This window comes from Etheostoma spectabile, chromosome 2, assembly GCF_008692095.1.
Source record: "Etheostoma spectabile isolate EspeVRDwgs_2016 chromosome 2, UIUC_Espe_1.0, whole genome shotgun sequence".
In the NCBI taxonomy this organism is placed as follows: Eukaryota; Metazoa; Chordata; class Actinopteri; order Perciformes; family Percidae; genus Etheostoma; species Etheostoma spectabile.
In genome coordinates, this window is record NC_045734.1 from 15497542 (window position 1) to 15511710 (window position 14169).

At 40.2% G+C, this 14169-nt stretch overlaps 3 protein-coding genes across 7 annotated transcripts in view; 1 reads left to right on the plus strand and 2 right to left on the minus strand.

Moving 5' to 3' along the window:
- The window catches only part of si:dkey-92j12.5 (multiple PDZ domain protein), a 42034-nt gene extending 39249 nt beyond the window's left edge, over positions 1-2785 (plus strand). For all 3 annotated transcript variants that reach the window (XM_032536606.1, XM_032536616.1, XM_032536626.1), the window contains 2 exons: positions 536-659; positions 1119-2785. In XM_032536606.1, coding sequence (XP_032392497.1) covers positions 536-659; positions 1119-1265 — 271 coding nt within the window. In that variant the 3' untranslated portion in view covers positions 1266-2785. The remainder of the gene's footprint in view (positions 1-535; positions 660-1118) is intronic.
- tyrp1b (tyrosinase-related protein 1b) overlaps positions 1-11343 on the minus strand; it is a 24276-nt gene extending 12933 nt beyond the window's left edge. Inside the window, exons 1-10 of one of the 2 annotated variants that reach the window (XM_032536648.1) lie at positions 11260-11343; positions 10038-10396; positions 9661-9769; positions 8850-9063; positions 8268-8472; positions 6835-7002; positions 6473-6652; positions 6238-6384; positions 5919-6154; positions 1235-1239 (exon numbers count right to left, since the gene is read on the minus strand). In XM_032536648.1, coding sequence (XP_032392539.1) covers positions 5949-6154; positions 6238-6384; positions 6473-6652; positions 6835-7002; positions 8268-8472; positions 8850-9063; positions 9661-9769; positions 10038-10396; positions 11260-11273 — 1602 coding nt within the window. In that variant the 5' untranslated portion in view covers positions 11274-11343 and the 3' untranslated portion in view covers positions 1235-1239; positions 5919-5948. Of the gene's footprint in view, positions 1-1234; positions 1240-5918; positions 6155-6237; positions 6385-6472; positions 6653-6834; positions 7003-8267; positions 8473-8849; positions 9064-9660; positions 9770-10037; positions 10397-11259 lie in introns of those variants that run through there. The other variant, XM_032536638.1, reaches the window with a different exon arrangement.
- A 367-nt stretch (positions 11344-11710) lies between these two features.
- The window catches only part of si:dkeyp-118a3.2 (immunoglobulin A1 protease), an 8314-nt gene continuing 5855 nt past the window's right edge, over positions 11711-14169 (minus strand). For both annotated transcript variants that reach the window (XM_032544408.1, XM_032544396.1), the window contains exon 6: positions 11711-12619. In XM_032544408.1, coding sequence (XP_032400299.1) covers positions 12445-12619 — 175 coding nt within the window. In that variant the 3' untranslated portion in view covers positions 11711-12444. The remainder of the gene's footprint in view (positions 12620-14169) is intronic.

The window sequence follows — 14169 nt, forward strand, 5'->3', positions numbered from 1 at the left end:
TCTGCCGTGTGCTGAATTGCTGCGGAGCTCTCCAAAAATAGAAGCTCTGCGTATCTGCTCCGGAGGGCTGCGGATCGCCGGAGCTGGGACGCAGCTGGGACACAGCAGTTCCTCAGTCTGTGGAAGTACACACATTGACTTTAATGGAAACCTAATGACTCCGCTGCCGTTCCGGAGCGGATCCGCAGCCGTTCCGCATCCTGTAGAATTTGGGGGTAAGGTTGAGAAACAGTGTTCCAGAATATTACTCTTTAGTTGTAAAAAACAAACTCTGCAATAATTCTTGGAATTCACAAAAGGACAGAATATCAGAAATGTACCATTTTTTTCTCACCTTTTTCTGTCCTGGTGAGATGAGATAATTATTTACACACACACAAACACACACACACACACACACACACACACACACACACACACACACACACACACACACACACACACACACACACACACACACACTTCAGTGCAGAGCTAGTGCAGCACTAGCATGGCCAACACCACACATGTATTGTTATGCATCCTTTTCCCGCAGTGCTTGCACTTATAAGACCATCACTCTAGAGAGAGGCTCCTCGGGCCTGGGCTTCAGCATCGTAGGAGGGTTCAGCAGCCCTCACGGAGACCTGCCGATTTACATCAAAACTGTCTTCAACAAGGTAAGATAACGCCCTCCAAGGAGAAGTCTTTCATGGGGATCCTGGTGTGGAAATCAATTTACAGCATGGTATTCAGTTATACTGGCAAAGTCTCGGTTTATACCACACAGTAAGAGACAAAAACACAAAGCCACATGCATAAACTGAAAAAGGTTTTTAACAGTTAATGACTGAACAATAATAATATTAACATGCTTTAACATCACAAATTGTTTCAGTATTTAGAATTCTAAATACATCATTGGTTAAAAGTGTTACACCCTTGAATTGTGAATAAGTGTATGATTTGAACATGTAGTTTTAAACATGTTTAACAGAATTTAATTCAGATGGGCGTTTCATTTCCGTGTGATCGTTTACATTTCGGTAATTGCAGTATCATTTTGTTTTTTGTGTTTGTACTGTCATGGCGTAACCAGCTCAGGATCACTGACAGACTAGTCTTTTTATACTCTGCAGGGGGCGGCCATAGAGGACGGCAGGCTGAAACGTGGAGACCAGATCATTGCCGTAAACGGCCATTGTCTGGAGGGCGTGACTCACGCTGAAGCTGTGGACATCCTCAAGAAGACCAAGGGAACTGTAGTCCTAACAGTACTCTCTTGAGACACGGCTCATTGTGTCTGGTCGTTATTATGTCTTTCCAAAGTATGGTCTGCCTCCTGTAGCACTGCCTCACACAACCTTAAGAAAGACAATGTGGACAGTTAAAGGGATATAGCTTTGTTTAAAATCATAGGTGTACGTGTAAATGTATCTGAATTGAGGCTATGTTTAGACTGAAACAATCTGATGAGAAAGCACAAAAGGGGTGTTGCGTTCTCACTTTTTTATTCTAAGCTTTTTTGGGGGGAAATCTGCGTGCACAAAAGTGTGTGCAGTTTGACGTAGTATGCACACCAGGCGGCTAGGTGGTAGTGTGACGCACTGCCACACAACACACACACACTCAAGGCACACAGCGTGCACACACACATGCGGCACACACAGAGACTCACACAATGCATTTTTTACCCTATAGACTGGAATGCAACGCTAAAGGAAAGGCACACCTGATATTTTTGCATTTTCACCCACTAGCGTATTCGTGTAAACAGGGCCTTAGTTTAGGAAAAGCTATATCTAACTGCAACTGGAAGTTAACATGCACAGTTTTCTCAATATAAACTCCTGTTCCTGTTAAGGTGTTATTAGAACTTACGTATGTGTTGCATTGAGGTAAGGCAAAAACGATACAAAATGTCTAAAAATGTTCCTTTCAGGAAATTAATATAGGCTAAAATGAGTTGAGATATTTTCATTTTAGCCTTTACTGAGTTATTTACCTCAGACAAAGTAAGTTGAAATTGCCTCGTCCCTGTTTAAGTATTTGTAAAAACCACAGAAAAGAGTGACAGCACTGATTTTTGAAAAAACTAAAATGTTGACGTAACGTTATGTTATATTAATCTTCATATCCCAATCATGAATTTCAATGAAAGCCAATACAACAGTGTCCTGATTATCTTGTGTCTTAATTATCCCATTCAAGGTATTAATAATATATTTTTGCATCGATATGCATCATGTAAACACACTCATAAATAAATTCCCCCAAATCCCCAAACTTTTGTATCTGCCGACCACACATCAATGCAATAGACTTCTGTTCATTCAAAGTTAACTACTGTGATCAACTTCTAAGACTCAAAACATGCCAAGTGCTTCTGCCAATCTTTTGTAAGGCAATACGGTTTTAGGTTACAGTTTTACTTTTATTCTTTATTCTCATATTCCATTTATTAAAAGTGTGGCATGATTGCTTGAATAATCAATGTACTTTAAATATCTTTAATATTTTAAATATCAGCAACTTATTTACCAAGTTATTCTTTTTTACTGTTTTCATTATCTGTAACTTGATCAGTTGTCTTTCAGGGAGTATTGTTATAGTGCAATGTGCAGTCTTTATTTAGAAAGCTCATACCTGTTTTATATAAATTTATGTATAGTGTGATATTTATGTTTTCGTCACAGTCTCATTTCCTTCATGTCATTTGTCCTCAGAGCCACCATGTTTGGGATTGTGTAACATTGTACAACTGAATGTTCTGTTAGTGATCTTATTAAATGCTCATTTGTTAGAGTTTTGTATACACATAGTTTATAGTCCAGGACTTCTATTGTTCTTCTTACTCACTTCCTGCATGTTTCTCTGTGTATATTGTCACCTTAGATATGATCTAATTTTAATGAGGGATGATAACAACACAGAAATATTTCTTGATGCTTTGTGATACCTCTCTGGAATAATGCTGAGGAAACTAGAGGATATCATTGTTTGACTTTCAAATCCCACAGATACGGGCCAGAAAGAAAAGACATTCCTGAGAATATCTAAGATTCCTGAATTGTTAAACAAGGACGTTTGTGCCTGCAGTTACATTTTTAAGGATAAATGCAAGATCCAAGCATTTTCTGCATATTTTTGCATCTATTTCCAAACCAGTGGTCAGAATTTAGCCTTGGGGGAGTTTTATTGTTGTGATTATGCTCTTTGTCTGTCTCTCGCTCTTTCTTGCTGTCTTTGTTCAACCTGAATACATATTTAACATCACTCAGGTTTAGTCAAGTGTGTGTCAGTATATCATGACAGGGCAGCACTAAATCACAGAGTATGTACTACAGTAGAGTGACAGCAGAAGAGGCAGTTCTTGAAGAAGTACTCAGATCTTTTACTTAAGTAAAAGTAACAAAACCACAGTGTAGAAATCCAATACAAAATATACTCAAAGTAAAAGTACACATTATGAAAAAATTGCCCATTTCAGAATAATGTTTTTTATATCATTGTGTTATAATTATGAGTGCATTGCTTTAATGTTGGTGTTGGTAAAGGTCGGGCTAATTTTTTTGTTATTTGTTACTGCTGGGTAGCTTACTGTAGAATTTCCATCCAGTAATCGCTAAGTTCTTATCTTAACCTATAATTATTAATAATTATTATACTATACTATAATTATTAATAAAAGCAGAAATTGGAAACACTCAAATAAAAGTATCTCAAAATTGACCTTAGTTGATTAAATGCACATAGTTACAGTCCACCATTGAGGAGAGGATTGGTTAGTTTGAGAAGTACAACACTGTAGAGGAAGCTGAAGAAATGAGTTTAAAACTAGGACAAAGACAAGAGAAACGCCAAGGGATACTAAACCTGCGCCATTTCTTTTGTAAATGCACAGAACTTTTACCTTAATTAGTAGAGTTACTGTTGACAACTTCACAAACAATACATTTGCACAAAAATGTCTCATTTAGGAAATAGGAGGCATCTAGGGAGATACTGTCTGGAGCTTCTGCATTAATCAAAGCCATCTGTTCACATTGCAAGCTTTATTGAAACACAGCCATCACAGTCTGGTTCATCCTTCTCCAGATGAACAATTGCCTTGCCTAAAGGCTGGTGTGAAGAGGGTTTTAAAATGGAGAAATGGTTAAATAGTTTTTGAACCTTTAACCAGAATGTTTCCAACATTATAATGGTTCTTCTTTTTTTTCTTCTTTTCTCCTACTTGTTTAGCAGCTATAAAGAAATTTACATATTTTTTAATACTGTATTATATCATGTGTGCTTCAATGGATTTCCATACAACTCTTGTGGGAGTCGCAGGGGGCAGATGCATCGACATCTCACTTCTCTTTCATTAAGCAAGAAGACTGATCTGCTGGTTTTCACAACCAGCCTCAAATTCCCTTTACCTCAATCATTTATGAGGAATATTCCAGCAAGCCACGGGCAATGGTGCCTTTTCCACTGTGCAGCCCTTTTGTCCCTCCTTTCCATCATGTATATAACCGACAGTGGGGCCTTTTGACTGGTTGCAAAACTGTAATGCATTAGCTGGACTTGCATGAGAGTACACAAATTGAAGGCACTCCTTTTTGGGAGGGTAACAGTGGCCAAATGATTGTTCCATGTGTGCCTGTCATATCTACCCTTATTAATAAATAAATTAGTAAAATCAATAACTAACTAAAATATAAACTAAAAATCTTTTCCAACAATTCCCATGAGATTATTTTTCAAGATACCAGCAGGCACTGCAAAAAGGCAATTCCTAAGCAATTCAGTCAAATGCTGAGTCTCAAAATCCTGCTTTACTTAAAGCAAAAGAACAATATCCCAACAGGGAGATTTACTCTAGCTACTGTAGAGTATTTACAGTAAATTACACTTATAAATGCAGGTGCCAGTAGTTGCACACAATTTCACAATAGAAATCTAGGTTCTCACAAGCAATTGAGCTGAACTAATGGAAAATTTGGCGCAGAGAAGCATGCTTGCTTTTGTCATGCCGTTTCATTCACTGGCAGCCTGAAGCAAGAAATAATTTGAGACCGTCATGCAGTTATAGCAGAGAAGCACTGCTTGACATGCCGCATCATCTGGTCATTAGTTTTAAAACCGCTGAAAATGTTCTTATTCATTTTGATGTTTTTGGTAAGTACTTGTGTAAAATTCTTCATTCATTACGAAAAATATATTCTACACTTGTTGGTCTAAAAGCTGTTTTCTAAGATTGTTCTCTGTGTCTGTTAAAAAAATTGTATTCTTTAATGTAATTGGTCATTTATCCTAGCCTAAAAATGTCATACTAACATAGCATTATTACTTTATGCCTTGTGCAGCCCAGAACCTACCCATTACATCGGTTTTGGTAAAGGCAAAACAAAAAATGTAAAACAAAAATTATAGAAGTATAACATTTCACTGAACTGCGTCCTTACTTATAGGTGTGTGCAAGTTCTCCGACCTATGCAGAAGTACATGACTTGTAAATTGAAGGCTCATACTGTGGCAGTAATGTGTTTTATCCACATGAGGGCAGTGTGTGTGCTGTAATGGAGACATGGACATTTGCATGGCTCTGATTAATCGCTGAGAAGCAACATTACATCGTAGGTGGTTTTCTGGTTAGCCTCAGGCTTCAGACAAGCAAATTTGGCCTGCAGCAAAGGCCTTTAGTATTAAGACCTGTCTGCGGTCTGTTCATACCGTACAGCATATTATTCAGATCAGAAATAGTCCCCTAATTGTCCAATAACAGCAATTTGCCCATTCTTTATAAACTGAGCAGCTCCAGGCAGTCTCATCTCTTCTGCTGTATGTGTCAAACAAAAGGACTCTACCAGCCCTACAGTTTATAGCAAATACATTCAGACTCCGGGTTCAAAACCAGTTGAACTTTATTTGTAAGAAGTAGGGGAATACAAAACATGTTAAGGCCTCTCTAGAAAGGCAGGGACTTAAACAACAGACTGTGATTTGTCCAACCTCCGGTCATCCTCTGAGTAGCGTCGGAAAGTCTCTCCCAGTAGTGGCTCCAGGGCCTCAGCTGAGCGGTAGGAGTGGGCGCGCACGGCACAGGCGATAACACCACCCACCACTGCGACCACCAGCACCGCCGCAACAATGGCTATGGTGATGATCTCAGACAGGGTGTAGGCACGAGCTATGGAAAAAGGAGAGTGAGGTCATGAAGGGTCATTGTGTGTGTGCGTGCGTGCGTGCGTGCGTGCGTGCGTGCGTGCGTACCAGGCCACTGGACCTCATAGGAGTATCCCAAGTTTTCTGGGGCAGGGACAAACATCTCAGCATTGGTGACAGGAGGCCAAAAAGGAACCATGTTGAATCTCCGGTTGTGCCCAATAGGAGCATTCTCCTCAGGGTAAACTACTTCACCTGCACGATGAGAAAATTAGGTTTATCCATCTTTTCTTCCTTCTGAGTGATTTTTTTTGTATCTGCATCTAGTTTAGTTTGTCTGTACCTGGTTGGTGCCTGCTGAGCCACTCGTCAAAGATTGCATCTGTGAATGTGTGCAGCAGCACAAAGATGGGATCATTGGGCGAGAGGTGAGTCTGTCCACCTGTCCCATTGAGAAAGAGGTGAGCCAAGTTATGGAGGCTGCGGATCACCGGGTCGTACATCCCCTGGGGGGCGCTGTAGCCTAGAAAATAAGAAACAACACATAAAAGCTCTGATTTACCAAAATAAGGAACAACAAAGGCTGTGTTGAAGTTAACCGTGTGTGTGCTACACAGTACTTCAACAGCTCTGCAGTTTGAGCTGAACTGAACCTGACTAATGTTAAAATCTTTAGTGCTGCTTTTATCCAGACCCATGACACACCTTCAATGGTGTTCCTGAAGCTCTCGGAGGAGGTGGAATAGTAAGGCGGAGTGTCAAAGGCGTTGAGCTCCAGACAGTCCAACACATCCTGGGGCTCTGGCAACCTCTGCACCATAGGCCGTGCCACGTTGCCCGCTGGATTCCTCCTGATGGGACTGGTCTCTGAGCCTGGGTAAGGACAAAAGGTCAGAGATAATATTATCTAGAAAGTACAAGTACAATACTTAACTCTACTCTCAGAAAAAAAATCACAATTGAACAATGACAGTTGTGTTTTCTTTGGTTAGTGGGACATTGTAGATCAGTTTCAGGCCAGTGGATCCCACAGAAATGGTGAGAAAGATGATGATATTGAACTACTATCTAATTCTATGTGGGAGACTAGACTAGTTTGATCAGTCTTGAACATGACAGGATGGCAGTGTTCTTTGTTAATTATTCACTAAAAGTCAACAGTAGCGAGTGGGAGCTCTGTGACAGAACAGAATTCTTTTTTTTCTTCTTGCATGCATGAACTTTTTCTTTCTTTTTGTGTGCTTTCTCTCCCACTCATACACAAGCACATAAACAGAAGGCAACATAACTGAGTTGTCTGTCTGTTTGAAGATTATTCCCTCAGATCAAAGGAGCCAGTAGACTGCTAGATTCCTGTCTTCAACAAGCACATGCACAAATGAGGCAACCCCCCCTAACCCATTTAAGGAGATGTTGCTTGTTGATGCAGGAAATACCAGGCCTGTCATGACTCTCTAAGGGGATTAATGAGACAGATCGCTCACACGTTGGCCACTCACATGTTCTACCTGTTACCTAATTCCTGCAGCTTTTTTTCTAATATACATACAATTGCTCAAAAGCCCTCGCTCCCCCTATGTGTTTGTTGTAGAGCTCAACGCCAAAATAGGATTGACATTCTTCTGACATTATTCCACAATACCAGAGGAAAAACTATATTTTATATTGTATGAATTATGTGCATTTGAGAACTAAAGCAAAATTAGTGATTTTGAGTTGTAATCTGGTGCCACGGTGGAATGAGATCCAATCCCTTCAAATCTGATCACAGATTTAGAGTGTTACACAGAGATGCCTTATTCTAGCATAAACCGCTTTACCCATTGGGAATTAACCCTTGTAAAACTGTATGTTCTGATGTCTGCTACAGAGAAATCCAGTGTATTAGAATGCAATTCTTTGGATGCACACAGTAACTCAGAAGAAGTTGAGTAATTTCAAACCAACTGTAGTAAAAGCGAGCAATATCGAATGCGGCACAACAGCTGTAAGATATTATTTATAGCAGCTTATGTTCTACATGCTCTCTTTATTAGCTCTTTGCCCTCTTTTCTGGTGCAGCTGAGACTACGCTGTACATCAACACTGCTCTCCTGAACAGTACAGTGTATATTTTGTGTCTCTGCAAATGTCCTCACTGTTGCAGACGGTGCCCAAAGTGTCGTAGTCTTCCACACTCTCACAGATGACCCTCCACTGGGAGAACACAGAGTTGGAGCTGATGGAGCTGATGTCAAAGGAGCTCCTGGCTCCCAGCAGGTCGTCGGTGCAGATGTCGCAGTCGCTGCCTCCAATGGCAAAGTTCCAGTAGGGCAGGGCGAAGGCTGGGTTGCCCAGCATGTCCTGAATAGATGGAAAAGTAAAGGAAGTCTTCATGGATATCTCAGTATACACATGCATGTGTTACATGAACTGATGCAGTTTAATATTGGATTCAACCGTCTTTGCACTTTCAGTCCCTCATTTTCACACCACCCTCATTTTCTTATCCTTTTCCACTTTTGTATAATTCCCTCCCTGCTCCCCCTTTCTCCTCCAAGATACCTTTTCACTCCTTCTCCATCTCTTCTAATGCCCACGCTCTTTCCTTCCTCCTCTCATCATCCTTCCTTTCTCCCATCCTCACTTCCTTCATCAAACCATCAGCCCAAAAGCCTTATCTTCCCCTTTTCTTCTCCACTAGCCTCGTCTTTCTCCCTCCCTTCCTTCCCTCTTCTCACCTGCATGTCTCTCTCCAGTTGCAGCAGATGAAAACGGTGCCAGGTGACAAAACCCGGGCCCTCATGGGAGAAGTCTACACCTCCAAAGCTGGTCTGGCCCGGCCCCAGGTAGGTTTTACTGACAGAGTAGTAGTGGCTCCAAACAAAGTAGTTGTAAATGGTGATGTTTTCAAACTGTGGGGTGTTGCCATCGGGCCCAAACACCTCCTGGTACCTACAAGTGACAGGAGCAGCAGGATAAATGTCACATTGTGTTTCTCCTAAACACTTCTGTAAGATTATCCTCCAAACTCATATTGGTTGATTTGACGTGTGAGATATGAGGCCTGTAGCTGTAGGGTTTTCTACCTGCAGCTGAGAATTGCTTCAAAAATGTATCTACTATAATCCTCAACTAAATTGGAAGGTTATTCACAGATGTATGTACTCTTACTTAGAAGACTAAAAATCCCTTTACTTCTACCTAAACTGATAAGTTGCTCTTCCACCTGAAGCCTAAACAGAAAGCTGCCAGGAGAAATTTTATGATTTTACTGATAATTTTCACAACACAGCATGGGTCCACTCATAGCTATATTACTGAATATGTAACTGCCAGACTCAGGTAGACTTTGCTTGCAGGACCTTGGGCAAAGCTGGGCTGTCTGTTCTACAGTCTTAAAACCAGACCAAAAGACTGAATAAATATCAATCTCCCTTTCAAATGACTTCATTAAATCAGTTTTTAAAATATTGTTTGCATTTTTTTCGCATAATCAAGCCCATAAAGAATGATGCAATAATAATGCAATAAATATGCTTGTGTATTTACCGCCGTGTACAGATGACCAGGTTAGGGTGGACAGTCCTCTTTGCTCGGTCCAAACTGTTCACAAATGCCTGCTTCTCAGCTGTGCTCATCTGCATGATATTCCTCCTTACTGGAGTGAGGTTAATGGGGTGGAGGAATCCAAAAAGGGCAGGAAGAGAGAGGATAAGGGGTTGGAACAAAAGAACAAGAAAAAAAATTATTAAATATGTACATCGACATTTCCTTTCCATGACAATAAATGCTACCCTTATTCCCTTGACTGATTAATTTTTCTACGTCTTTGAGGCCCACTGAGATCTGAAAGGGTGTGCAGTCAGAGATAGACATTGACTTTTTTGTTTGCTAATACTGAGTTTAGACTGTGTCCATTCTCTTACCCACAGAGGTCCTCTGATCACAGTTTGGTCCAGTCAGCCCATGGCGACATTGCCCACAGTTGTAGCCACTGAAATTCCCATTACACTGGCAAGTGCGGTTGAAAAATCTCAGAGGCCACCTCTCTCTGTCATCACGTCCAGCATAAGGGTACTGGGGTCCGTGGCGCCGGTTGTCTGCTGCAATGGCCACACACTGCCCTCTTCCTGTGGTGGAGCCACACTCGTCCCCTGCCGCCCCTGTTGGGGATGGGCAGCACTGGCCGCTCTGCAGCCCCGTGGGGGTGACACACTCCCGGGGGAACTGGGCCAGCGATAGGGTGGCACACAGGGTCACCACCAGGAGACCCACTCTCCACATGCTACCAAGATCCAGAGAGAAGAGAGGTGTATTTTAGGTACATGAGGGGAGTTAGATGGGAAAATAAGGTAAGAATAAAGTAGATTAGGAGTTTTAAAAGAACAAAGAGAGCAGACACATTTTACATGTTGAGAATTGTTTTACATCCACCCATCTTTTTCCAAACCACTCATCGTGTTCTGGGTTGTAAGGAACTGAAGCCATTCCCGGCACACATTTAGTAAGTTGAAGACAGAACACGTAATACACTGCAGACATACACTTCAATTGAGCTCAAGAACAACTGGGTTTGTGTTTTCTTGTTAAAGCCAGTTGTCTTAACATTATTCCAAAACTTCACTTCTTACACGCCCCTGCAGGCAGTGCGAGTCATTATTTATAATTCACAAAGCCATTAGCTTTCAACTTTTACAAGTTCAGAACTGCTTTCAACAAAAGACGGCAAGGCACTATTTGCTTCAACCTTTTTGTAGTTAGATTTGCTTGTCTTTTGAAGCTTGTTGATTAGGAATGAATGAAGAAGTGACTAATAGTTTGGCAGGAGCAATTATTTTTCAACAAAACGGTGATAACAGCCACTGAAAAAAGTTCCTAATAAAATAAATGTTTTCACATATTATTGAATGCAATCATAATACTCAGCCAGTGCAACAAACACGGGCTGTTATGTCACTATCACTATCTGTTGTATATCCAGATCTGAAATAAAACTTGGTTTTCATTCATTCATTAGATTTTGCCAATAGCCACTTATACTAGTTGTTCATTAATCTCATATCACTTTCAGTTTGTAAACAGTTTTAAAACTTATTGCATTCTATAGTTCATTATGTAAAAAGTATCAGTGTAATGTGTTTCCCCTACCTCTGACTGTGCATGCTGCTCCTCTCTGTCTGCAGAAGTATAGCCCCCCAAGAGTCGGCTCATTTCCCTCGTTTGGCTTAAATAGCTATTGAGCGCATGACCAGACCTCTCTGCACACACACACACACACACACATACACACACACACACACACGCACGCACTGGAGGGCAGTGTTTTAAACACTCATGTCATTTTATTCTGTGTGATCATAACCCATATGACGTCAGTCTGTGTGGTCACACAACAAAAGACTGATATAGATTCAATAACATGGCGATGGTTTTTTATCTGTGGAGGCAGTCAAGGGAAAGATTCCTTATAATTTTTGCGCACAATTTAGTCATTTGATTCCTCTTATTATTTGATTTGTGTCCTCAAATAATCAAAAATGTCAAATTGTGCCCTGCAGAGTAAGAAATCCATACTTTGAGGCAAGAACGAATGCAAAAATTCACCATTGTCAGTTTAATTTGGTAATGCTCAAATCACAAATGATGATACACAGGTAGAATAAAATACAATAAATCAAATACAGTTTTAAACGTAATGTCATCTCAAATGTTTTTTTTTGTTTTTTGTTTGCGAGTGTGGTGCTCCATGATACCGCAAAAATAAGCTTTTGTGAATTGTTGATAAAACGTGAAAATGGTTTATACCAACTGCCCTTTTTACATCGATTCTAACAGCTTTGTATAGCATGACTAATTTGGTTAGCATGAAAAACATTTCTTAACAATTTCTTTGTAGCCTAAAAAGCTTAGATACATAAAATTAGATTCATTACATGTTTATACAAGGCCATGTTGAGTAAACTGCCAACATATTTATGAAATCTCCTAGAGCAGAATTCCAGCAGTTTTAATCTCTGTTCCATGAGGTGGCTGTATTACCAGGTTCCAAGGGTTTTTACTGAGCAGGGGAAAAAAGCCTTCTCTTACTTCGCTCCTTTTTCTTTCAGTTTACACTCACACAAACAGACATGTGGTCACAAACATCAAATACAAATGTATTACATATACAGTAGTTATTATAGTCAGAATTCAAGGCAGTCTGTGTCAGTTTGGTTAGGCTTTGAGAATTTAGGTTAACTCATTGGGTGTCTGGGTAGATTAAATGTAGGGATGGAGAGTGGCTTTTTGGATTTTGTTAAGATACAGTAAAAACAGACAAAACACTTGGACCCCCTAGAGAATGGAAGTCCTGAGGTCTTGTGAGGAGTCTGGTCCAGGTCCAGTGTTGACTGATTCCTCTGCGGAGCTGGGTGGGAGGTCGGACAGGGCTATTGCAAGCTCCTCTTCATGCTGCTCTTTGTTTTGGGCTAGGGTTGAAGCTACATCAAATGGGTCATGTGATGCTATCCTGGTAGAGAGGACAGAAGGGCAGTTGGCAGCCATTTAACAGTTGAATAAATTACAGAGAGAGAAAAGCCAAGACTGCTTGATAGAAGGAAAAATCACTAACAGAGTGCATGCAATTGAAGCTATTTGATACAAATGAGAGAGATAAAATGCTGCTTTTCTTTAAATGGCGGGTGGTGATGGCGCAGTGGATATGACACATGCCTTTGGTGTGGGAGATCTGGATTTGATTCCCACTGCGATACATCAACCAATGTGTCCCTGAGCAAGACACTTAACCCCTAGTTGCTCCAAAGGCGTGCGGCCTCTGACATATATATCAATTGTAAATCACTTTGGATATGAGTGTCAGCTAAATGACAAAATATAACATGAGAACAAAGACCCTTTGATATACTTAGGGTACCAGTAAAATACCATCACAACTTAATTTTGTGTTTTCATAATCAAACTGCTGTTGAATATGGTGCTGCGAGCAAATGCTGTTATTTTCACCACAAGGTCTAGTTGTTTAACCAGATGTCAACGCATTCAAACTATGGTGGAAATGAAGGAGATTATCTGGCAGGTAATAACACCCAGATATAAAAAGATCTCTTGACATTATTGACTAAATGCAGGTGACAGTGTCCTGGATCAAATCATTTTATTTTAAATGCCCTAGTTGATTTACGCTCAAGGATATCCAAACCACCATCTTAAAGCAGAATTCCGGTCGATGCCAACATGTAGCTCTGTTGTTTGTAAATTTGATGTGCTGTCAGTAGAGAGAAAAATGAAAACAATTGGTGCTGCATACACTGTTATCCTCTTGCTAGAGTTGGCACCCAACGGGCTTCAACAGGGCAAGTTTTAAACGTGTTTTTAGCCTCTAAGCCTATTCAAAATGTAATTAAAAGTGCCTACCCATGTGAAGTGATTTCTTCTGAGTGAACACAGTGAATCTGACTGCTGTAGATGTGAAAAGAAATGCATGAAAGTTCTGCTAATTCAGCTCTGTTTAGTTCCGGTGTGGATATAGTGATAAGGGACCGCCTACAAACTACAACACGGAAAAGAGATAAAAATATTTTTTTTAAATAAGTGTATGCTTATTTTTTTAAAGTAAGTACTGTAGTACAACATCATTAAATTGATAGCCTACATATTCTTGTTTTATCTCTTTTCTGTGTTGTAGTTTGTAGACGGTCCCTAAGCTCTCTAGCTGCTGTCTCAACACTGGAACCAAACCGCTGAATTAGTACAACTTTTATGCATTTCTTTCGCAGCTACAGCAGTCAGATTCACTGTGTTCACTAGGACATGTTGAAGTTTTTGTCTCCTGCTACAATTACCTGTATCAATGCATGAGGGAGAGAGACCAGTGTAGCTAATTTAGTCTTCTAAGTTAACGGTATGTAACGGAAAAAATAAAACATAAACAAACAGTAGCTTCTATTCCTGGGTCAGGGTTGCAGGGCATCAAATTTAAAAACAGGGAATTCAGACGTTTTAATTCAAATAACTTGTGAAACTCACATTTCTTTATATATATATATATATATATATATA